The sequence below is a fragment of the Lacerta agilis genome, chromosome 3, assembly GCF_009819535.1.
Source record: "Lacerta agilis isolate rLacAgi1 chromosome 3, rLacAgi1.pri, whole genome shotgun sequence".
NCBI classification, from domain to species: Eukaryota; Metazoa; Chordata; class Lepidosauria; order Squamata; family Lacertidae; genus Lacerta; species Lacerta agilis.
The window spans coordinates 14,952,536-14,978,289 of record NC_046314.1 but is presented as its reverse complement, the minus strand read 5'-3'; the positions used below and the strand labels follow the sequence as shown (position 1 = coordinate 14,978,289).

The 25,754-nt window shown below is 43.3% G+C and overlaps 1 protein-coding gene across 3 annotated transcripts in view; it reads left to right on the top strand.

Annotated features, from left to right (window-relative positions):
• KIF16B (kinesin family member 16B) overlaps positions 1 to 25,754 on the top strand; it is a 94,664-nt gene that overhangs the window by 59,865 nt on the left and 9,045 nt on the right. For 2 of the 3 annotated variants that reach the window (XM_033142894.1, XM_033142893.1), the window contains 3 exons: positions 2,088 to 2,210; positions 2,605 to 2,694; positions 16,964 to 17,047. In XM_033142894.1, coding sequence (XP_032998785.1) covers positions 2,088 to 2,210; positions 2,605 to 2,694; positions 16,964 to 17,047 — 297 coding nt within the window. The remainder of the gene's footprint in view (positions 1 to 2,087; positions 2,211 to 2,604; positions 2,695 to 16,963; positions 17,048 to 25,754) is intronic. The other variant, XM_033142895.1, reaches the window with a different exon arrangement.

Here is a 25,754-nt window from a genome sequence, read left to right as displayed (position 1 = left end):
ACTGCCCTGAGACAGTGGTATATAAATTCAATTAATAATAATAATGTGGAAATGCTTTGTTCTTATGCATGCTATGTATTTATATGTATGGAACCTGCCCATAAAAGGGTGTTTATTTTCTGAGCTTTTTCCTCCCAAAATGAGGGTGTTTCTGTTCCCGAATGATAAAAACGTCAATTGCTACAATGGGGGGGGGGGGATCACTAAGTGATCCATCAAGACACTCAACAATTTTCAAGTAGTATGCGGGCAAGTGACAATTGGGAACCACTTCCTTAGTCTTTGTGCTACCTTCTTCCCTTGCATGCAGAGAACAGGCAAAAATGGTTTGTCCTTACCTGCAAGCCAGGGCCACAAGCCAGGTATGCAGGCAAGCACAAACCATCGTTCGTTGTTTGGATGGATTTGCAAACTATTAGCCGACACAAACTGGGAATAGAGACTTCTAATCTCTGCATATGAGAGGAGGTAGGAGCTCATAAGTTGGGGGCTATGCGTGGCTCAAGCAGGGCTCATCATGTTTGATTTAGCAGGAGAAGAGTTGCCTGAATAAGTGATAAAATCCATGTTTTCCACCCGTCCCAAAGTCTAGCTGGCTGATAGTTCTGCCCTCCCTGGTACACTCCTGCCTTACATGAGGCCATTCATAGACTGGCTCGCACACCACATAGTTTGTTTTAAGGTATGATTTAATGTGACTTGCCACCTTGGCCATAGTCTGCACTGTTTCTCTGACCCTCTCACTGCTGTTTTTTTATCCCTCCCAGAACACCATTAAAGAGAGTGTGGTGCATCTCCCTCCAGTGTTACTCTATATAGGCTTCCTCCTGCTGCTTGTTATTTATCACTGTTTCCTTAAAAACAAACAACCTTGTCGATATAATCTTGCACGGCTGCCACGCGTTCTGAGTCCACGCAGCTTTGATTTATTTTTAGAGACCCATCCTCAAGACACTACTTCTACAGAGCCTTTTCTTGAACTATCTAACCAATTCTTTTGTTGTTTGCTATGTTAACATTTCCGTGTGCTGTTATTTTGTCAAGCTTTGCTAAGCCTATGCTTGTAAGATTTTAAGGACTCCTCAAGAGTGAGGTCCGTTCTATACAGAGATGTTCTATAGGTGGTGTTAAGTAAAACCACTGAATTTATTGAGCATTTGATTGCTTACATTGTCTAAGGCAGCTAACCAAGTGCTATCTGGAGATAGTGAGAACTTTCAAAACCCACATGGTTATGACGAGAAGCACTAAAATTTGCAATGTCAGTAAGCATAAGCCTTGACTTCATACTACATCAATTGATAAAGTTATTGATGCCTGCATGGTTTTTAAAAATAGTTTTTTTTAATAATAGGAAGTCTTTTTTCATAATCTTGTACAGGTTGCTACTTTCACCATATGCTGGAGTATTTTAATAAATATATTAGTAAAATCATAGCAAAACCAACTGAACGATCAATTTTAAGGAATAGAAAGTTGCCAGCTTTCCTTAAGCTTTCCTTGATGCAGCAAAGGTTACTTTATTTCTGATCAGAAAGGCTTGTGACCACGGATTGCATTCTGAGTTTTCTATCTGTAAATGGAGAGGATCCACTTAGTGGAAGAGGCTGCAATCCAGTGGAGGCTCCTACTGGAGGGCAAGGAAAGTAATTTTCACCAATTCCTCCTTTCCTTTCAGGACCCTGCAACATCTCCCACGTTGTTCCAGGGTTTCTCAACCTCTGAATGAGATTTTCAGGAGAAAGAGGAATTGTCAGAATTTGTTTCCCCACCTCCTTCCAACAGACAGGCTTTTAGATGCGTTTCTTACGGGATCATAAATGTAGTTATAAAGTTTTATTATCTGTTTTTCATTGTGCTTAAGGTTGCAAAAAGAGTAAGCAACACTTGCAGAGATTGTTTCCATTTTCCTCTCTGCCCCTGAAAGGATTACAACTTGCTTCTCATAAACCCTCCATTTAATAATAATAACAATCTTACTTTATTTTACTTTTCTGTCAGAAAACATATCTCTGGCCTTACAGACTGTTGTTCATGGAGTGATGCAGGTTTTAATTTTTTCTTCCTGTTTGATATTCATTTGATAGCGAATGATCTGTCGCTCTGTTAAAACAAACCCAGATGACCTAAAGAATCCAGTTAAAATTAGTATTCCACGCTATGTCCTTTGTGGACAAGGGATGGATGAGCACTGTGAATATGAAATAAAGGTAAGAAGTTTAACTTCTTTTTATAATGAACGGGGTGTGTGAGAGAGTGGGAGGAGAGAGAGAGAACTACAGGGATTCACGAAGAATCTAAGCTGGATGCATTTATTATAGGAAGCTTAAAACCACAGGCACTCTGTATGGATTTTACTATTATAAAATCAGCTCTGCATTCAGTTGTCAGTTTGCCCACTGAGTCAATTGTGCGGATGTGGTTCTCTTGCAAATCCTGTATCAATGAGTGCATTTATCCCCATGTACAAGATGAGCCAGTCCCGTTAACAATAGTTTGATGGGAGAAAATTGTCCATTGCAGGGACCCATGGTAATCGTGTGTTCCTATATATGCTTCGTTCATCTTAATTTTTCTATTTTCTTTTTCACCCCTGCATAACAGATATCAGTCCTAGATGAGACGTGGACAGTATTCAGGCGGTACAGTCGGTTTAGGGAAATGCATCAAACATTAAAATTAAAATACCCAGAGGTAAGTTTCTAATTAAATTACATCTACATTTGTATTCATCTTGCCTTTTCTGCTCCAGGAATGCACAATTTATTGTATTTCTACTACAAATGATCCTTTCAGGATCTCTCTACTACCATGATTTTACTAGTCTTTTACTTACATGTTGTTCCTTTTTCTTTTGTGGGAGAAAGCGTTGGAAGGATTTTTGTGCTATCGTTTGCAAGGCTGTTTGTGTCTGTGTGGTTCACTATGAAGCCCACCAAAATTACAGAAGGATTTTGTTGTTTCTTATAATATCACTGAAACAGAAATTCAAAATGGATATTTGGGGTGTTGGTTCCTTCCTAAATTTTTGAGTGTAGAGGAATTCATGAACATACTGAATCTTTCTCTGCATTACCTTTTTACCATTTTTCTTGTATTTTCCCAGCATTCTGTTGTAGTTTTTAATTCTGAAAAATTCTATGTAATTTTCTGGAAACATGCATTTAATATAGAAATATATACAGTGATTTGGAACAGATAATAAGGATTAGGAAACATCCTTGGTTAAAAAGAAAAAAAAGTGCAGAAGAAAAACCAAGCAGTGGATCATAAAGTGCCTGTAATCTTCTTTATTCCACAGCTTCTGTAGGTTTCCTAGTAGCTAAGGGAAAACTTGGGGGGATCAGTGCAGGTCATACGATATGATAGTAGTTTTCCCCAGTCAGTGTGAGAGCCTTAAAGGGGAAAGGATGGCTGCCTCCAGATGAGCATTGTAGAGCTCAAGAGTGAAAAAGGGCAGTTATGTCCTCTTTTTCAGGACAGGTGTATTATCCATTAAGAACAATAGTTGCTTGGAGGTAATCTTTCTTTGGACATTTTATTCATAACTCTAGTAAAGTGAACTTCATAATATTAGAGGATTACTGCATGATGCTGTATTCAACTGTCTGCCTCTTGTATTGGTTTATCAATCAGTTGTGCACATTCACCATGGAAGTTCACAAATGTCTTCTGCTCTGGATGATCTAAAGTTACAACAGGAAGCACATTCTCTCTTCACTACAAAGTGACGCCCCCCTCCATTGCCAACAGTGTTTTAATACTGTAATTGACTGAGGTGTCTTTCTGAGTATTTGTAGTTAAATTAGTTAAGAGAAGCAGATCTTAAAGGGAAATGTACTTCAGTTGTCAAACGTACCGTAATCCGTTCCAGAAGACTGTTTGACTTCCAAAATGTTCCAAAACCGAGGCGCAAAGGGCGGTCAGCAAACTCAACAGAGATAAAAGAAAAACACACAGCGGAAGCCGTTCAACTTCCGAGGCGTGTTCGAAAATGGAAGCAATTACTTCCAGGTTTCCAGCATTCAAAAACCGAAACATTCGGCTTCTGAGATGCTCGAAAACCCAGATGCCACTGTACTTAAATTCAGTTTCTATATATGCTTCATTGTCAAAGCTCCCGTGTTCCTGTTGTTGTGTTTCTGGGCACTGACAATTTTCTGAATCCCTGGTTTATGGTATAGAAGTACCTAGTAGTTTAAAAAGCAAAACTTAAAAATGCATACAATAAGCCTGTGACGTATGAGAATTTAACTTGTGTGCATTCAGCTTTACACGCTTGGCAAAAAAAGAAATGGAAAAAGGGGAAGGCTTCCAGGAAAAAAGACTTTGGCAATCCCACCTGTCACTGAACCCAGTGTGCTTTGACTATATGATTTTTGGCTTTAGGCACGTTCCCCAGTTTGTAGCCCCCACATAAGTTGCTGGCTTATTGTATTTGCATATATTTGTAAATGAATATAATGCAGTTTAGATATCTCTGTGAAATAGTATGCTTCTGTATGTGCACTTACTTTTTGATCCAACCCAATGATTACAGAGGTTTTTGGTGAGCTTTAAAATAGCACTCTTGCTATTTAAGTAGAAGAATGGTTAAAGTTCCATAAATTCAAATATCTAATGTCAAAGGGGGGGCAGAATCCCAAATCCTGTGCGCTCATTATTTTAGCAGAGCTCTTTTTCACAATCTTCTGACTCCAGATTTATATTTATTGTACATAGAGAAATGCATGCTTGCTTAATTTATGCAATGTCCTGTAGAGGTGAACTTTATAGCTCATTAGCTGTTCAGTTCTGGGCTACTGCCTCTGTATTCTTAATCTGAAGATGCATTTCATGTTTCCGCCACCACATTTCCAAAAGAAGTGTATTGAAATATTGATTTGTCATGGGAGGTAAAATTCCAACAGTTTATTAAAAGAGAAATGCTGTCACCTTACAGTTTTGAAATTTTGCAGCATATTATTTTGTCGAGTCAGATAAACAAGTTGATGTTGATGACCACATGAATGCATCCAGTCAAAATGTTGGACGTGCTCACTTCAAGACTAATATGTTGGTGGTGTCAAACACTAAACATTGGGTATTAATTATGCATTTGGTATTAAATCATGCCTAGTTGTCTGCTGGCATATAGAGACTCATTATTTCCTGACCTTGTAGCATGTTAGATGAAAATGGCGCTTCACAACACGGTCCTAATGCTATAAAGAAGCAATGTGCATGTTGACTGCATAGAATGAATACTTGAGGAAAAGTGGACTGCAAGTAGAAATGGATAAAATGGAGGACGGGGGGCGGGATTTGTTGACCCTAAGGATACACACTGAGTCATTCTGTTGTGGTTTGTTATTTATATTTCCACACAGTAGCAAAGAGCTTATAAATATAATTCGGTTAATGAATTCCACCAATTAATAGCTGAATACGCTTGGTTATTTTATTCTATTTATTCACAGGGCTGTACATAGTGTATATTTACCAAGCCGCTGCCTCTTCCTCTTCCTTAAGAAACCCTCACTGGATCTAGAAAATCTAAGCCATTACTGGTTGGTCACCAACTCCCTCCTTCTGGGGCAAGGTCCTTGAATGGGTGGTCACAGACCAGAAATCCAGGCTGAAACAAATTTTCTAGATCCATTTGAAGCTGGGTTCAGGTCCAGCTTGGGTATGGAAACTGCCTCAGTTGCCCTGTAGGATGTTCTCTGTCAGGAGAGAAACTGGAGAAGCACGTCCCTTTTAGCCCTGATCTCTCAGTGGCTTTCAATACCACGACTGTGGCATTTTTTCTGGAGAGACGGGTGGGTGGCAGGGTCAGCTCATCCATTGGGTAGGGTGAGGCTGCCGTCTCGGGGCCGAAGCCCCTAAGGTGGCACCCTTGCAGACGTCCTGCCACTTCTGCCACTGCCAGAGAAGCGGTACCAATTTCCAGGAAGATCTCATCAAGATCATGTGAGATCTTGCAGAGCATGAGAGATCTTGCCTGAAATCACCAGCACTACCCGTGTGACGAGGCAGGGAGGCACTCTCCATTTCTCCTCAAGTGGCAAAACAGGATGGGGACCCCTGGTGGGTGGCATCACTCAGTTGTGTTTCCAGGTCTACTTGGATATTGTTTTCATGAGGTGGTGCTTTGGGGCTGATGTTTGGCCCAATGGAGCCTTCAGTGCAAGGTTGCCCAGGGTTCAATTTTATCTCCCATGCTGCTTAACATCTATGTCAGGAAAGGGACTAATAAATTAAAATAGTAACAATAATAACAATAAAATTCCAGCTGGTACAGATTTATTTCTTGCCTTTGCTGCCTGTCTCTCAGTTCCTTTATTTCCTGATGTTGAAGATCTACTTCTTGACAATATTTCCCTGGTTTTGGGTGATTTGAGCTCTAAAAAGAGCAAAGAGATACTCAGTGCAGAAAACCTTAGGCTTATCTGAAATTTGCTTGTTATATTTTTGGTTAATCATCTCTTTGTGCAATTTGTATAAACACAGTATAGATTTTCTAAACTTAAATACCATTTAAAATGCTTTGGAGTAAAGCAGAAATTGCATTCCCCTCCCTCTTGCCTTACTGAAGATCAGCTGTTACTGCTTGCACCAGATTTAACTTAAAGGGAGGTTGTTTGTTTGTCTGCAGGTATATTTCTATGTGACAGCTGTTCTTTTAGGCCCTGGGGCCTGCTATTAATTCTGAGAAGTCAGAAACACATCCATCTCATCAACACTAAGAATTATTGCTATCCTTTGATGAGTTTTCATTATTAGCATTTCTCAGAGGCAATGGTGGCTGAAATTTACAGCACTGTTTGGTCTCATAAGACAAGAAGGTTTCATAAATGCTGCCAGATGTTACCCAGCTGAGCTTCTGTGCAGTGAGAAAATCATCTTTAGAGGGGACTGTAAAATCATCTTTGGAGGGGGCTGCTAATGTGGTTATGGAGATTTTTGTTTCACGTAGAAGCCAGAGTGCGAGACCCTGTCAATTTCAGGACTGCGACTGGAATACATAATGACCACACTAGTCAGGACCTAGTCAATACATTCTTAACAGTTTAGGGGGAAGCCAACTAAAAAGCAAAGGATTGTGCGAGCATAGCCTTACAGTAGTTTATGCCTGTAAGACATACAGCTCTTCATATGTTCTCCTTTGATAATCACATTTATAAAATCATAGAATACCGTAGAGTTGGAAGGGACCACAAGGATCATTTAGTCCAACCCCCCTGAATATTTTGCCCAATGTGGGGCTCAAACCCACGACTCTGAGATTAAGAATCTCATGCTCTACAAACTGAGCCACAGGCAAATATTTTAAGGTATGAAGGGTGCCAGTATTGGTCCCTGCTTAAATTGTTTTGCTTTTAAAACACTCCTTGGGGAATTAAAGAAAAAAATGCTACTATAGCTGCGTTCAAGGTGTTAGGTCACAAAAGAACTATTCCAGGCTTTATGAAGATACTTTACTTACTTGCTTGCTTGCTTGCTTGCTTGCTTGCTTGCTTGCTTGCTTGCTTCTGCATTTGTTTGCATCTTTATTGGTTTTTAAAAACCAATAGCGTAAAATAATTGTAGCATTTCCATTGTAAATGGAAAATATAACCTGCGCTGTTGCATGTAAATACTCAACTATCCTCTTTAGTTGGCATCCCTGAAAACTGTTTGTGTAGTGCAATTGATTGGTGCAAAATGGAGTTCAGCGAAAATTAGGTTAAGTGTAAAAGTTTTGGAAGGTTTCAGTCCCCCCCCCCCAAAAAAAATCTCTATTATTTTGCTCAGATAAATAGTACATTCCAGATAGAGCGTGGCAGGAGGGAGGTATAACTCCTAAACTCCGGAGAAGCTATTTGCTGATCTGCTGTTCCAGTCCTGATTGGAACGCTGGCGATGGCTTTTATAATTTGTATAATTTGTTTGTTTGTTTGTTTATTGAATTTATATACTGCCCTATACCTGAAGGTCTTAGGGCGGTTCACGGAACAAAATCAAAATATAAAACCATAATATATATAATCAAAATAAAAACAACAACCTTAAAAAACCACCGCATTTAAAAAAGGCATAGGATGTCAGTCAAATTGAGAGAAGAGGCACATAAACAAATAATAATAGTGCAGCAAGGCCTGCTGGCAATTGGCTGTGGCTGCGGCAGTTGGGTAGGCGATTGGCGGCCTGGGCAAGTGGGCAGGTGGGCTGTTGGTGGCATCGAGCGGGCAAACAATTGGCGGCTGCGGCAAGGTGTGCAATTGGAAGTGGCGGGCAGGTGGATGAGCAATTGGCAGAAGTGACCTTCCCCACCCCCCCACCTCCCAAAAAAAGCTAAACAATTTAATTTCTTAATTTTGGGTTAAAAAAATAGGGGTCTTATGCACGAAAAAAATACAGTAAATCGGGTCCTCCCTCAAAGAGGGCATGTGTTGCGGTGCAACCTGGCCACCAGACCCTGTTTGTTGTGGGTGGGATCATTGGATAGCCACAACACCCTATTGGTAGGTCCCTCGTTGCTGGGTTCAATCCGACCTATGGGACACAAGTAAAGGAAATCAAGGGACCTATTTAAGCCCATGGACGTGATCCTGAGCTTCCTCTTTGGGGCTAGTGCATAGGAACACCCACCCACCTCTCCCTACATTTAGGGCTTGCGCTTGACCTTGCTATTCCGTCGTGTGTCACCTGTTGTTGAGGCAGGGGCACAGCAGGAATTTTCCCCACTTGGCTGATTGGCTGGTTCCACTTGGGTTTCACCTGCCGCATAGCAAATCGTCACAACTTGTAAGGTTGGCAGATAGGCTCTGGTTCAAGTGATGGGGTGGCAGAACGGTCTGGCCATCCCTATGCCAAGGGTATTCCGGTAAAGGAATCCGAGGATTCAATTGTTTGGCGAACCCTGAAAGGGGTTGCACCCGTACCAGAATCCAGGGCTCACCAGGGCAACGGAATAGCTGGGTAACCCCCATCCACTGGCCTTGGTGTTTACCCGAGGCTGACCTACATTAGAGCTCTGGGTCAGCGCTGCCTGCAACAGTGCAGGGAGCTAGTTGAACTAGAGCCTATGCAACCACTCACTTGATCAATAAATTGTGGCCTAAATTCTACCAAAAACCAAACCAAAATTTGAGTCATGTCTGAATTTATTCCTAGGGTCAGGGTAAAAGGTCTAAGCACGCAAATAGGTACTGCTGCGGTGGGAAGGTAAACGGTGTTTCCATGCACTCTGTTTTCTGTCCCGGTGTCACATTGTGCCAGAAGCGGTTTAGTCATGCTGGCCACAAGACCCAGAAAGCTGTCTGTGGACAAACACCGGCTCCCTTGGCCTGAAAGCGAGATGAGCACTGCAACCCCATAGTCGCCTTTGACTGGACTTAACCGTCCAGGGGTCCTTTACCTTTACCTTATCATGAAGCAAAGTAAAAAGGGCTGGGGCAGTGAACACATAAGGATAGAACTGGTATGACTTGAGGGCATAAACTTGGTTCTATGATAAATTTATATCTGTAAATAGCCCGTGGCTTTACTAGTCCTGATTATTATTATTTTTGTAAGCAATTTAAAATCCAGTTAAGGCCCCATAGTGTTTATAGCACTATAAAAAGGTTTGCATGGACTTCTAAATTGCACTCCACTCACTTTTTATTAGAATTCTGCGCATGAACTCTACCCTGGACTACTTATAATGAACACAATGGTGAAGTAATTTATCAAATGATGTTACCTATCATCCATGATACTACCAGTGTTTACTGCTATATCCAGATAGGCCCCCAAAAAATTGCTTTTGGGAATGAAAGATGTCCCTAATCTGGATAAACTTTTTCTGCTGAATTTAATTTGTTTCCTTAATAACATCGGGCAGACTGATGTTAAAATATTAATGCAATAAACCATGGTGTCTAGATCTCCCCTACAAGTCTATGTGGAAGTGGGTGGGATTCTGCTCATTTTTTTTCTGGCTACAGAAATCAAGCCATGCTGTCATTTTTAGTTTAATTAATGTCTACTTAGCCTATGATGTAAATATTGTACCATAATTTATAGACCAGATATTAAGCATGATGTCATCAGGAAATGGAATTTAACAGAACAATCCCCAATATAAAAGAGAGAGCACCCCTACTTTTGCGAGTTGGCAACAGGAAAGAGATCAGTGTCCATTCGGTAGGTCATGCCCAGTCATGCGCTTCCGTAAATGCAGGTGTGCCACTAGGAAGCCCTGCACCCCAGCATCGTGACCTGCCAAGACAATATAAGCAATTCAGGGACCTAGGCCATAAGGTTTGGTGGTCTTCAAACAGAACCAAGGACAGCAAAACCTCTATTTCAGGCATGTCCAACAGGTAGATCGTGATCTACTGGTAGATCACTGGACGTCTGTGGTAGATCACTGGTAGATTATTGGCTCTCCCCAAAGAAGCTGAACAACTGTGGCTCCCCTAAAAAAAAGCTCAACATTTTACCTCCTCCCTGAAAAAACTCCACAACTTTGACCCAACCCCCCTATGGGCCTTCCTCCTTCCTAAAAAAAGCTCAGCAACTTTTACCTGAACCCCTAAAAAGGGGGTAGATCACTGCCAGTTTTTAACTCTGTGAGTAGATCGCAGTCTCTTGGGAGTTGGCCACCCCTGCTCTATTTGATTGAACTGTTGTGTTTCAGAAATATGACCTGACCTGAAATAGGTGACACACTCTTCTCCCTTATAAAAAGTTTGAAAAAGGTTTTACTTTGCCTTAATTGGCTTTTTTTAATCAAATGTTTGCTCAAATTATATTTTGCCTTCTGACCTGTTTTAGAGCTGCTTGCTGTAAGAAGCTATAAGTAAGGCAGTTTTGCCTTTCTTACCGTGCCTCTTGAAAGTTCCGTAGAAATGTAGGCAAAAGCTGTTTTATCCTCAAATAAGTTACTGGAGAAATCTTCCAAGGCAAGAAAGATAAGAGTTGTCAAATTTCCAAATATATAGTGCTACTTCCAACTTAAGAACTTTTTTTTTTTTTGGTCCAGTTCCTTTACTCGAGGAGTTTCAGGACTTCTCTAGAAGATGAGGCTTGAGTTACTTGTTTAAACTTCAAAAACTTTAAACTAGGACACTTTTCCCCCTTTCCATTATAAGCTCAAAAGTAAGTGAAGCAGCCCCTGACTATCTACAGAAAGAGACCACTTCTGATTTTTCTCGTATCAGACATAGAAAACCAGGACAAAGGATCAGAAGTCAGGCATAGCCCTTGAAAAACTGAAAAAATCTAGGCCTGAAAATGTTAAACACCTTAATGCTTAAAAGTGACGTTATTTTAATATTTCTCTTTATAGATTTGAAAGACTAATGCACAAAATCAAGTAATAATGAAACATAAAAAAAATATTTCTGCTCGTACTCTGCTTTAAAAGTTCCCCCTCTCACACCCCCAATCTGTATTGGGGGCACTAAAACAGACTTTCTTCTACTTTGAAAATGGAAAAAAAAAATCTGGCACTGCTTTTTTATTATTTCATTTATTTATAGTTGCATTTTTATCCCACCTTTCTTCCATCATAATACCTGAGGCGGTATACATGTGTTCTATGTGATAAACTGTAGATATCAGCTGCTCCACATTGTGCCTACCTGCCTCCTGAATACAATCTGTGGTGCGTCTATCTATGCTGCCTGCCAAGGCACTTCCGGTTCAAGATGCTGACATTGAATTTTAAAGCCCTTCAAAGCACAGAATCAACACATCGTAGAAACCGCCTCTGCCTATACTGGCTGCTATCATAATTACGTTCCTCAAATGTGGCCCTGCTTCATCTTTCATCAGTGCAAGGAGAAGCAAAGCCTTTATTATAATTGCCAAAGGCTGTGAACAATCTTCCTGCGGAGTTCTGAAACCGAACTTGGTAGCTGCCTCTGGAGAAAGGCTGCAAGGAACACCTATTTCAGCTAACTGCTGTGGCTCCGTGGGTGTCACGAACAAAGTCTGAGTTAGTAAAAACTGCTTTTGGGGTTTTTTCCCCTGTTGCATTCCCCCTGGTATCTTAAATACCATTTTGCTTGCTTGCTTGGAAGCTGTTTTTCAGTCTGTGACAAAGTGGCTTAGAATTCTAGGCAGTTCTAAAAAATTGTCTCCAAAGAATGGAAGAAGGATTGTTGTTTTTTTAAAGTATTTTTTATTAAATATTTTCTTGATTTCCAAAGGTGCAATGTCTCTCTCGTATTTTTTCCATGTAACACTTTTACACATCACTTTCGTTTGTTGAGACATTAGGAAGAAAAGGGGGAGAGAGTTGGGCGGGATGGGGTGGTGGGTGGGGTGGGGTGACGATGTTTCTATTTTACTTAATATATGTAGGGTTTGGTGTCAGCGTTGTTTGTGCAGGTTCTCTGTTGTTCACTTGTGCTCCTTTGGTGGTGAGAGAGGTCGGGGTTGGCATAGGGTGTGATTGTTCATTTGTGGTTGACTATGGTGGTCTTTGGTTTCCTCTGTGAGTGGGGTGGGTGAGTGTTTTTGATCAGGTTAGCCATATTGATTTGTATGCTGCCGGTAGATTTTTGCCATTGTCTTGTTGGGCTGTGTGTGTGATGAAGGGGAGCCATACCGGGGTGAAGGTGTCTTCTTCTATTTATCCCCGTGTCAGTTTCAGCTTACTGGTTAGTTTTTCTAGTAGGGCTGTTTCCCATACTACTTGGTACCATTGGTCCATGCTTACTCCTGACAGGTCTCTCCAGTGTCTGGTTATGATGTTTCTGGCTGCTGAGTGGGTTATGAGTTCTTTGTGGTGTAAGTGGGCATTGTTGTCTTGGAAGATGTTTAGTAAGACCAATTCTGGGGTGATTTCTAGCACTTGCTTGGTTATCTTACATATTTCTCGTATGGTTGTTGTTCAGAATCGTTGGATTTTGGGGCACTCCCACCACATGTGCCTGTGGAGGTGCATCCTCTCCAGCATTTTGGTGAGGTTGCTGGGTGTATTAGCGCTAATTTTCTTGGTGTTAGGTACCACCTGTAGGTTAGTTTCAGGGCAAGTTCTTTTCTTTTCATTGATATGGATTTAAGGGGGGGGGAGAAGGATTGTTAAGCATATCGGGTCGGATTCAACTAACTGGTCCCGCTAGCAGAAGCCCACGCAAGGGTTTACATGAGCGCAACAGTGCTTCTCCCCCTCACCTTCCCCCATGACCCTCATTGGCTCGGGGTATGTGTGGTAGACCCCCCCAAAAAAAAACAGCACACAGGGGAAGGAGAAGCGAGGTCGCTCCATTGGGCTTAGGCTGATGAAACATTTGTAATGTTGACTTCCTTCCCCTAATTGCTTTTTGCATTTTAAGGCCATAATGCTGAATTCATTTACTTAAGTGTAAGACGCAGGTGGCGCTGTGGGTTAAACCACAGAGCCTAGAGCTTGCTGATCAGAAGGTCGGTTGTTTGAATCCCTGCAACGGGGTGAGCTCCCGTTGCTCGGTCCCAGCTCCTGCCCACCTAGCAGATGCAAATTGCAGCTACTTTTTTTGTTTCGATTGAGGCAGTAACTATAGCTGCTTCACAAGATTCTGTAATAGTTTGGCTGACATAGGCTTGTCCTGCCCACAATTATATTAAAAATGAGTTTGAGAACTGTCACGGAGACAAGCCTGGATCGGGAGAGGAGCGTGGGAGGAGGATCAGTGAGGGAAAGCAGCAAAACAGACAGGCAGGGGGAGGGGGCGAGGTATCGAGAACCGGGCCCATTAATCTCAACAGATACGTCCGACGATGATGGCAGCAATCTCTTAGAGGTATCGCCAGAAGAAAGGGGGAGTGCTGATGTCAGTAATAAACAGGGGGAGGGGAGTAAAAGCGGGAAGAAGAGATTCACGCGTCACTTCCGGAGCACCAAGGGGTTATTGTGCTGGAAAAGGCGCGTAACGGAAGATAGTAGTTAGGATGTTTGTTTTAATGGAGTGCAGACGTGAATTATAGCTCTGTAATTAGTAAGGACAATAAAATGCTTTCAAAAGCGAGAAACGAGCCGGCTGTTATCTCACCGCAACACCAAAGGCAAGGTTGCCGTGACAACACATCCTAACTCTACTGCGTTGCTGTGGGACTGTTGGAAAGGAGGCATGGAAGGGGTCGAAGAGAAGCTGAAAGCTGCGAGGGCCAGCTGGGAGATTCAAGCCAAGGAAGCAATTTTGAAAGTTCGGCAGGAAGGAGAAGCCAGAGCTGATGATTTGGAAGAGATAAATAAGCGTTCTGAGCTTCGAGCTGCCAGACTGGAGGAAGATTTACGAGATCTTCAAATTAGGCTTGATGAGGCTCGCAAGACCGGCGGAGGAGGAGCCACAGCAGTGGTGACTCAGAGGCAACAGCTGGCATCAGTGAGTAAGTTTGATGGGGACCCCAGGGGATATTTGGGGTTCAGGACTGAGGTTGATTATGCCCTGAGGGTGAGAGGGAGAGACTTTGAGACTGATGCTGAGAAGGTAGCCTTTATTATTTCACACATGACGGGGTCAGCGAGAGAATGGGTACGCCCACTTTTGGCAAGTAACAACCCAGCGCTTGGGAATCTCCAGGATTTCTTGGATGCCATGGCGGCTCATTACACAAGTGACATTGATCAAGAGATAACAAAGCAGGAACTCATGAGTCTCAGACAAGGGAAAGGGACAGTGAGAGATTATGTGGCTAAATTTACCCTTCTCTGCCATACTCTGGAATGGGAGATTTTAGCCCCACAAACTGAAGCGCTCTTTCAGCAGGGGCTGAACCCGGAAATTTTGGATGAAATAAGCAGGGGACCGAAACCCAAGGATACGGATGCTTATATCAAACTGGCTCTGCAAGTGGGGGTTCGGCAGGAACTAAGGGAATGGGAAGGGCGAAATGTACCGGGCAGTGAGACATTCCATGCTTACAGGAGGCCTTCCCAGGGTGTTCAGCCGGTTCAGGGAAACAGGCAGCGTCTGACCCCCGAAGAGCCAATGGAAATCGGTCGTTTGGACACAAGAGAAAGCCTCAAAGAGAAACCTCGCAGGGAGCTGCTAAGCAAGGGGGAGAAGGAGACGCGCAAATGCTTTGTGTGTGACAGGACGGGACACCTAGCCCGTAGTTGTTCGCAGAAGCGAGTGTGGCAAGGGATGGCAGCGGCTGCGGGGCAGGAGGCGAGTGGGGAAGCACAGGAGCGAGGAGACAGCCAGGTTGTTTGTAGACAACGTTTTCAAGCTGCATGGAGTACCATCGAGGGTCGTGAGCGACAGAGGCCGCCAATTTACGTCGCGGTTTTGGCGCAAGCTCATGGAGCTCTTGGGTGTGGAACTCAACTTGTCGACGGCCAGGCACCCACAAACGAATGGACAGGCAGAGAGGGCCAATGCTATACTGCAGCAGTACCTACGTTGCTACGTTAGCCGACGGCAGACGGACTGGCCAAAGTTCCTAGCTTTAGCGGAATTTGCCTATAATAACTCAGTTAATGTTTCCACAGGGATGACACCCTTTCTTGCGAACTATGGAGGACATCCGAAGTCGTTCCCAAGGGGAGAGGACCGGGGCCCGAGTGTGCCAGCGGCAGAAAATTTTGCGGAGGAGATGCTCCAACTGCACGAGCAACTCAAGAGCACGCTGGACAGGGCCAAAGAAGCCTATAAGAGGGCTTCGGATCAGCATCGGAGGGAGGGGGAGGCCATCAGGGTGGGGGACAGGGTGTGTTTGTCCTCCAGGGGGCTGCCCACCAGAAGCAGGTGCAGGAAGTTAGAGCACAGACGTTTGGGACCCTTCGAGGTAGTGGGCCAGGTCAATCCCGTAGCCTTCAAGCTGAGGTTGCCTGAGGACATGAGAATTCACCCCGTGTTTCACAGAGCGCTGTTAACACCATACAGGGAAGGGCACCCTTATCAAGGGGAAGGGGGGGTGACAACAGGGCCTTCAGTGGAGGAAGTGGGGGCAGGCAATGAGGCCACTGAGATCCTCGATTCCCGGTGGAGGGAGGGGCAGGTGGAATACTTGGTAGCCTGGGAAGGGGAGGACCCCGAGAACAACACATGGATGCGCCATGATAATATTCAGGAGGAATACCTCAAGGCCGAATTCCATGCGTTATACCCACAAAAGCCAGCCCCACCGGGGTATGAATGTTGGCAGGGACATCAGGAGGAGGGCATGGGGGACCAAGGGTCCAGAGGAGGGGAGGAGGCAGAGGAACCCCATCCAGACTGGTCAGAGGAGGAGGTGGACGAGGTAGTGTCATTCGCACCCTTTACGACGGAACAGTGGAAGACGGTGTTTGAGTCGGATGAAAATGAGGACACAGACTTCCTGGGGTTTGTCACTCCACCGCGCACGGAACAGTGGCAGCATGGGAACGGGGAAGTGGAGAATGTTAGCACGATCATACACCATCCGCTTGAGTCCAGCGACTCCGGGGAGGAAGGGGGCTTGGAGGAGGGAGTGGATGTCACGGAGACAAGCCTGGATCGGGAGAGGAGCGTGGGAGGAGGATCAGTGAGGGAAAGCAGCAAAACAGACAGGCAGGGGGAGGGGGCGAGGTATCGAGAACCGGGCCCATTAATCTCAACAGATACGTCCGACGATGATGGCAGCAATCTCTTAGAGGTATCGCCAGAAGAAAGGGGGAGTGCTGATGTCAGTAATAAACAGGGGGAGGGGAGTAAAAGCGGGAAGAAGAGATTCACGCGTCACTTCCGGAGCACCAAGGGGTTATTGTGCTGGAAAAGGCGCGTAACGGAAGATAGTAGTTAGGATGTTTGTTTTAATGGAGTGCAGACGTGAATTATAGCTCTGTAATTAGTAAGGACAATAAAATGCTTTCAAAAGCGAGAAACGAGCCGGCTGTTATCTCACCGCAACACCAAAGGCAAGGTTGCCGTGACAAGAACGCTGTTGCCATTAATGCTGTATGAGCAAGCTACCCATGTACATCCCTTCCCCTCTGTATCTTATTTCATAGTTACTAAGAGCATTTCTCAGTTGATTCATTCTCTGTTGTGTCTTGCAGCTGGCTATGTTAGAATTTCCTCCCAAGAAGCTCTTTGGAAACAAGGATGAACGAGTCATCGCAGAGCGTCGGAATCACTTAGAGGTAATGGAATTTTTTTTAACTACTTCCTTTAGATATATTTACACGGTTCTGTCTGCTTGACCAATAGGAACCATTTCTATGTGGTAGAAATTAAGTAGCCCATTGGTAATTGGGCAATTGCGGCTACTTCATTTGGCATGGAAGATGGCAACAGTATATCATAAAGTAATGAGGCACATAGATCAGAAATATTCTCATGGTCTTGTAAAGAAACATCGTAGGAGCTGTAGGAAATATGTTCATTAGAGGGCTAAGAGGTTGTGAATAAGATGAGTATTTAGAACAGAGGGAAGATTTTATAGATCTTTTCGATTCTGAATTATTAACTTGCTGTTTTGGCTCACATCAAAAGTAAAGGGAGTTATATAGACCCATAAGAACGCCCCACCAAAATATGTATAAGGGCAATAGTTTTATTAGCCCACCAAAATATCACAAAACAGTATGCAAAATTTCAAGTTCTCCAGAATTCTCATTATAAAAGTGTGACCAGATGCTGACTCTGTGGCCTCAATACCAGCATTACACACACACACACACAGAGAGAGAGAGAGAGAGAGAGAGAGAGAGAGAGAGAGAGAGAATATTACTTTATGTACTTCCCTTTAATTCATTGACTATTCATGCATGGGACAGGCACTAACTATTAACTACTGTATCTCATAGAGTAAAGAAAACAAAATTCTCATAGAATCTTAGAGTTGGGAGGGACCTGAGAGTTAATCCAACCCCCAGCAATGGAGGAATCTCAGCTAAAGCATCCATAACAGATGGCCATCCAACCTCTGTTTAAAAACCTCCAGGAAAGGGGAGTCCACCACATCTCATGGGAGCTTGTTCCACTGTCAAATAGGTCTTACTGTCAGAAAGTTTTTTCCGAATGTTTAGTCGGAATCTCCTTTCTTGTAACTTGAATCCACTGGTTTGAGTCCTACCCTAAAGAGCAGAAGAAAACAAGCTTGCTTCCTCTTTCATGTGACAGCCTTTGAGATATTTGAAGATGGCTATCATATCTCCTCTCAGTCTCCTCTTTTCCAGGCTGAACATACCCAGTTCCTCATAAGGCTTAGTTTCCAGACCCTTGATCATCTTGGTTGCCCTCCTCTGCACACATTCCAGCTTGTCAACATCCTTCATAAATTGTGGTGCCCAGAATTGGACACAGTATTCCAGGCGTGGTCTGACCAAGGCAGAATAGAGTGGTACTTGATCTGGACCCTATACTTCCATTGATGCAGCCTAGAATAGTGTACTGTACAGTCCTCTCTTGTCAGTATAAATGTCTAACCATGGTAGAGGTGTAGGAGCACATGGGCTTGCCTCACCCTTCAACATTCTCGCATTCAGCAGGAAGATCTGAAGGAAAGTTGCATATGACCCACCAAGAGCTCAGGGGGAGGAGACGACAACAACATGGGGACCCCCAGCAAATAGGCAATATATTTAGTTCCCCATCTCCCGCACATCCCCCCTGCCCTTTTACATGTTCCCCCCAGCAGTTGCATATCACCATTGGACTTCCCCAAGTTTTCAGCAATTCGTTCTGAACTGGAGCTTCTAAGAACACCCCAAAACACGTCCTTTTAAAGTGTGTTTTGCCACTTCCAAGTGCACTATTAATAGTACCAGTCTGAAGGTGCCTGCCATGCTGCAGCCAGAAGATCAACGCTCACATCGATTGCTGCCAAAGGCATCCCAGCAGGAAAACAGCACAGCAATCAGCATAATTAGGTCAGCATTCAGACGAAAAGTAGCTCTCATTGTGGACTACTTCTGAAGGCATCTCAGTGCTAGAGAGCCAGCTTAACAGCAGTCAGCAAAACACCATCCGGTTAGGAGGCACTGGTGGAAATAAAATACAAGTGAAGCAAATTAAACTTCGGGGGGGAGGGGGGGAACATAACTGGAAGTCAACCAAATGAACAGTATTTACATCCAACAGCCCGGTTGGTCCCTTCATTTCACATAGAAAGACAGCTTATTCCATAACCAGACGATCACATTCGTCTGAGGTCAGTAGACCAAGACAAGATTTTCTTTGTCGAAAGGGGCTGGCAGTAGAGCTGAGATACTGTCTCTACTTGTCACCTCGAGGGATAGTGCAAAAGGCCATTAGCACCAGGTGGCTGCCTGTAAAATTTGAGCGCTGCTCCTTGATCAGGAAGCAAGGTTTGCTAGGCTTTGAAAATTGTCAGCTGTAGATATCCACATGCAGCTGGGAAGCAGAGAATGACATCCCTGTCAGTAAATATTTATTGCTTTGATGAAGGATGCTTCTCACCTTGTCAGTAACCTAGTAGTATTGTTTGCATTCTCCTGGTAGTTTGCAAGCATCTGACTTTAGCAAATTTAATGCATGTGTAGGAACCAGTTTCTTTAAGGCCCGATCCTGCCATGAGTGTACCAATGGCCCCAAGAAGATTCATGAAAGTAGAAGATTCATGGTGGGATGTGTACCTCAGTGAATGGTGGTTTGGTAGTTGTTATTTTGGACTCACAGCTGTCCATGGAGGCGCAGGTTAATTCTGTGTCCAGGGCGGCTGTCTACCAGCTCCATCTGGTACGCAGGCTGAGACCCTACCTGCCCACAAACTGTCTCGCCAGAGTGGTGTATGCTCTAGTTATCTCCCGCTTGGACTACTGCAGTGCCCTCTACGTGGGGCTACCTTTGAAGGTGACCCGGAAACTGCAATTAATCCAGAATGAGGTAGCTAGACTGGTGACTGGGAGTGGCCGCTGGGACCACATAACACCTGTCCTGAGAGATCTTCATTGGCTCCCAGTACATTTCCAAGCACAATTCAAAGTGTTAGTGCTGACCTTTAAAGCCCTAAACGGCCTTGGCTCAGTAAACCTGAAGGAGCGTCTCCACCCCCATCATTCAGCCTGGACACTGAGGTCCAGCGCCGAGGGCCTTCTGGCGGTTCCCTCACTGCGAGAAGCAAAGCTACAGGGAACCAGGCAGAGGGCCTTCTCAGTAGTGGCGCCCGCCCTGTGGAACACCCTCCCACCAGATGTCAAAGAGAAAAACAACTACCGTACATTCAGAAGACATCTGAAGGCAGCCCTGTTCAGGGAAGTTTTTAATCTGTGACATTTTAATGTATCCTAATATCTGTTGGAAGCTGCCCAGAGTGGCTGGGGAAACCCAGCCAGTTGGGCGAGGTACAAATAATTTATTATTATTATTATTATTATTACTACTACTACTACTATTATTATTAGAGGAAATTTGTGGATTCAGAAATAGCCCATGGTAAAACAGAGTCCCGTTAACTGGTAAAGTTATTTCATTCTTAGCTTTCTGTGAAATCTCTCACATTAGACTGCACAGAGCATTGAAAGGTATTTTTCCCATATGGGAGTTAAAGTATTTCAACAGGAAATTAAAATGAAATATAAACAGTAAGATTTCTCAAAGATTAAGAATTTTTTTGGTCAGAAAACAGTTATGAAGTAATGTGTTCTGTCGCTGCTACTGTTCACAGTAGTCAGATAAGACTTTGAAGGAAACGTTTTTAAAAGAACTCGCTGAGCTAGCAAAACGATATCTGTGGTTTATCAGGCCAAATTGCAGATAGGGACTCACAGCACTCCTCTTCACAAAAACCTTCCCTGAATATAGACGTTAGGGAGAACAGTTCTTGCTTATCCTTTTCCCTGACACCCTAGTTTTCTGTATGCACGGATTTATTTATTTGGTGAGGTGGCGCCTTCAGTCATGTGTGTCCCCCACCTGCCATCTGAAGTGAAGGCACCTAGACATGAGTTTGCCAGCTCAGTGAGAACTAAGCCTAAGTCTCTGGCTTATTTTGTCAACTTTTAATTTAGTGGTCTATGAAGGCCTGTTGCATGGTAAAACTCTAAATTAATTGTTCAGCAGTTTAAGTACTGCAATTTAACTTTAAAGCCACCCTTGCTTAATTAAATCTGTCTTGACTGACACAGCCAAGAATTTTGTTGATTAAAGTTAATGAATAGAAGTTAATGTTGTTTATCCATTCATGCCATTTGATAACTATAAATAGGGGGGAGCTGTCATTATTTGACTGTTTTTAAAACCCTGGCTCTGCGGGTGTGTGTATTTAAAGAAGGGAAAGCAAAGCATGCCAAAATTTAGTATTAAAATTACTCCCCTTGAAAAGTAGCAACTTAGCCGCCGTTGGACACCTGCACCAGCTTTGTTAAGATGTAGTCTTTTGGACATCACAAAATGAGCACTGAACAGCTCTGTACTTGGAATATGGCTGTGAATTTGTAGCTACTGTTTATAAAAGTCGCACCAAATGGCGGCAGCATTATGAGACATATGGAACATGTAAATCCACATTATAACATCTTATTACATCATGTATGGCACCATATATGTCGGGTTTTGCAGGACAAAATAAAAAATAAAAAATTCCTTCCGGTAGCACCTTAGAGACCAACTAAGTTTGTTCTTAGTATGAGCTTTCGTGTGCATGCACACTTCTTCTTGCAGGGTATTTCACAGCTTGTCAATAAAAATACCTTTGTTTCAGCATGTGATTGTTATACCGGCCAACACTGTAACCCGTCTCCAACATTTTTGTGACTCATGCAACGCTGACTTATTGCTTCATTGCACATCTAGCAGTAATTGACTTCTGTCTGTACTGCTGATAGCCGCTGCTTATCCTGCATCTGTTTGTATGGCCACCGTGATACCACAAAGTGTGGTATTACATTGATGCAGCATGCTTTGTGCCTGGTAGTTCATAAGCATAGCTTTCCGTTACTGTTGTCTCCTGTGTTCTCTGAAAACACATCAGTTTAAATTAACAGGCTTGTGAGTCAATTTATTGGTTGACATCACAAATTTACCACCTTCAAAGGAAATGACCTAGGAAATATTCTTCTTCTCCCCAAGTCTGTCTCCAAGGTGTGGAGTTCAATGTGTTCCGGAACCACAATAAAGGACACACTGTCGGTATTGGCTATTCCAAGCAACTTTTTTGAAACTGGCATGGTATGCTAGAAATCAATTTGACCATCTGGCCCAGAGCCTTTGCTTTCTTAATGACTCATTACTTTTCCTTTGTTTTCTTAATGGCTCATCTCCCAGGTGATTGATTACCTCTTGAGGAAACTAACCTGTCTTTAGCTTTTAGCTTTTAACATTTGCTGGGTCCAGGGATTAAGTACCTAGCACGCACAAACTCATAACACAGGGGAGTCTGGCACCCATAAACTCATAACAATAATCTTCTTTTGTCTTTCCTGTTTCCTTTTCCCCAGTTGTATTTAGTGCTAATTAACACAGCCATTTATTGTCATTAGGTGCTTTTCAAATAAGTTACGTCTTTTTGGAATTGCATGTGCAGCTTAATGCCTGCAAAAGGGATTCAGCATATGGCCATTTATTCTTACAACACTTGCCTAATAAACACAAGATTTGTCGGGTTTCTATACAGACACTTATGAGGTTAAAAGGAAAAGCGTGTTCCTGGTATTGTCCCTCAATTCTGTGTTAGGTGTAAAAATAAAGCCTACAAAAATCCTGACCTTTGAAACACTAGACTTCCTGAATCTCTATCCTAGCTTTCATTTGCTGCCTACACATCAAGATAAAGGAATAAACAAATGCCACGAATGTTGCAGTACATCAAACCGAGTTGCTTAAGGCTCTGAAGGGCATATGCTACTAGTTTTATCAGATTGAAGAGTCAAGTTATTATATAAACAGCATCACATTGATGCCTAGCAGTAGACAGTTGTAAAAGAAGATCGTGCAATGGGGCTTGCTTGCAGAAACGAATGGAATTTCATCCTCAGGATTCAGTTCAGTGACATGCCATCATAACAAAGCACACTGCAGTATGATTTTTATATGGGGGGGGGAGTAAGGCAATATTGTTTTCTACCCAGACTCCTTCAGCCTTTTTGGATTACAGTATGTCCACTTCTGTAACAGCCAGTGTGGTGTAGTGTTTTAAGAGTAAAAACAAAATCGAAAATTCTTTCTAGTAGCACCTTAGAGACCAACTGAGTTTGTTCCTGGTATGAGCTTTCGTGTGCATGCACACTTCTTCAGATACCTGAAGAAGTTTTAAGAGTGGTAGACTCGTAATCTGGTGAACCGGGTTCGCGTCCCCGCTCCTCCACATGCAGCTGCTGGGTGACCTTGGGCTAGTCACACTTCTTTGAAGTCTCTCAGCCCCACTCACCTCACAGAGTGTTTGTTGAGGGGGAGGAAGGGAAAGGGGAATGTTAGCTGCTTTGAGACTCCTTCGGGTAGTGAAAAGCGGGATATCAAATCCAAACTCTTCTTCTTTATCAGTTTGTCATTTAATACAGTGGTACCTCGGGTTGCGGACACGATCCGTTTCGGGGTGCCATTCGCACCCCGAAAAGTCCCCAACCCGAGCAGTGTGCAGAGCGCTTCTGTGCATGCATGTGCGACCGCATTCGTAACCCTCGCCGTTCGCAACCCGCAGTGAACGCAACACGAGGTACGACTGAAATCATTGGGGTTTCTTCAAATCTATTGGTCAGCCCTTTTGGATTTACTTCCCGTGTAGCACTTGGATAGTTGTTTGTAGGGGTTGGCTGATCCCAGAGCTTCAGAGCTTCGTAGGTATCGTAGCAGCTGCCCGAACCCCAATATGTGCCTTCGAAGATGTCACTGCTGCCTTCAGAAAACCAGTGGGGGGTCGGCGCTGTTTTGTGGGGCTGTGGTGCAGTTTTTATTCCTCCTGCCTTAGACACTTGCCCCCTATGTACCTTTTAAGACATCCAGTAAGGAGACACCCAAAGCTTCAGAAAACCAGGTGCAAAGGGAAGACTTGCCTGAAGCAGAACAATGCAAAGCGGCACCCTACCCTGAAGCACTGAGCGGCACATGGCATTTGCAGGAACAAACTTGCCATGGCTCTTCCCTAAATGCATTCATTAGGCAAGATGTTAATCACTGTAGTCGCTCATATGCCTTACCCTATTTTACTTATCTTCAGATAGAAATGGGGGTGGAGAATCAAGTCAAATCCAGGAGAGGGGGAACCCTTCTGAAAACAGTAGTAAGGGAAACATTTATGTTTTTCTGGTGGGATTTTATGCAACTGTGCTCAGTTAGGAAGAGCTGTCAAAACTGCTAGTTAGATGTCAGTTGACAAAGAATTATTAAGAAAATTGTTTGTGTTTCCAGTTCCAGAGCTCTGCAAGAATTGCTTTAAGGCAGCACCGTATTATCTTCGCTCCTCCAGTTTTAGGCCTGTGTTGTTACTGCTCCTCTTTTTCTCGTTCATTTTTGCTTCTTTGACTCTGCCAGTTTGACGTTTTAAAAGATTACTAAATTGCTACGTTTTTTTTTTTCATTTTGGTCATATATTAACTTTTTTGAAACTGGCACGGTATGATTTATATGCTAGAAATCACAACTTGGCTGCAGACGGTTTTCATTTTAGAGGAAAAAGAGGACGAAGTGACTAATATTGGTGCGTTTCTGAAAAAAAATACATTGTTTTCCAGTTTAACCTTATTTAATTTCCTTTGCTGTCAGATCAGAGCAAATTTCTCAAATGTGCTTGCCAGTCTGCACCAAGGCTGTGTACCTGTATAGCTTTCAAACTGTGATTTTCACGTTCAGAGCTCGAGTGTATCAATAAAGCGACCACTCAGGCAAGGACGCAAGATGCACTTTGGTCTTGTCCCTTTTCAGAGCAACCTTATCAATCATCCCTCAGTTTTTGATTTCACCAAAGGAAGTTGAGGGTGATGCATGTCAAGCAGTTGGGTTAGCCGTTTGCCAGGACCAATCCAGCAAATGACATCCTGTCACTGCTGACCCAGAGATGCGTAGGAAATTCAATTCCTTTGTTGTTGTCTGCGAATGGATTTTGACAAGACTTGTTTTAACTAGTGCTCAAGAGGAAAGATGGATTTCCTTCACTAGCCAGGCATATTCTGAACTTTTTAAACAGGGCCTTAACACATTCCTTTAAAAAAAACAAAAACAGATTCACAAAAGTACAAAACCCCTGTAAATTCTAGGTTCCCCCAACGGTTTAAATATTGTTGCTGCTGTTTTCATCTGCAGCAAAGAACACAAGCTTTATTGCTTGTGTGTGCTGTAAGGAATATTAAGTCCTAGGGATTCTGAATGAATTTTCTATTATATATGAGTGTAGTAGGAAGCATTATTGTAGCTAATTATTGCAGCTTGAACTTTACTTGATTGGACATTTAGTTGGTTTCGTAAGGCTCAACATAACGTGTTTGTGCCAACAGAGGTGCACTGGGAAACTTACTAAAGCAGAGATCAGTGCAAGAAACACCTGCAGATTAAGATGTCAAGTTTTACCTGGGTGTAAAAAAGCAAACTCTCAGCTATGCTGTTACAGACAATGGCTTCTCTCCAATTCAGCACAACCGTTGGTAGAAATGTAGACTTAAAAGTACTGTAGAAATCGTACCTTGGATCCCAAACGCCTTGCAAGTCAAACGTTTTGGCTCCCGAATGCTGCAAACGGAGTATTCGAGTTTGCAAACGTTCTTTGGAACCTGAACATCCAACAGGGCTTCCACGGCTTCCAGTTGGCTGCAGGAGCTTTCTGCAGCCAATCAGAAGCTGCGCTTTGGTTTCTGAATGTTTTGGAAGTCGAACAGACTTCTGGAACGGATTCTGTTCAACTTCCAAGGTACGACTGTAAATAATAAGGAATAAGGAATAATTTTATTGGCCAAGTAA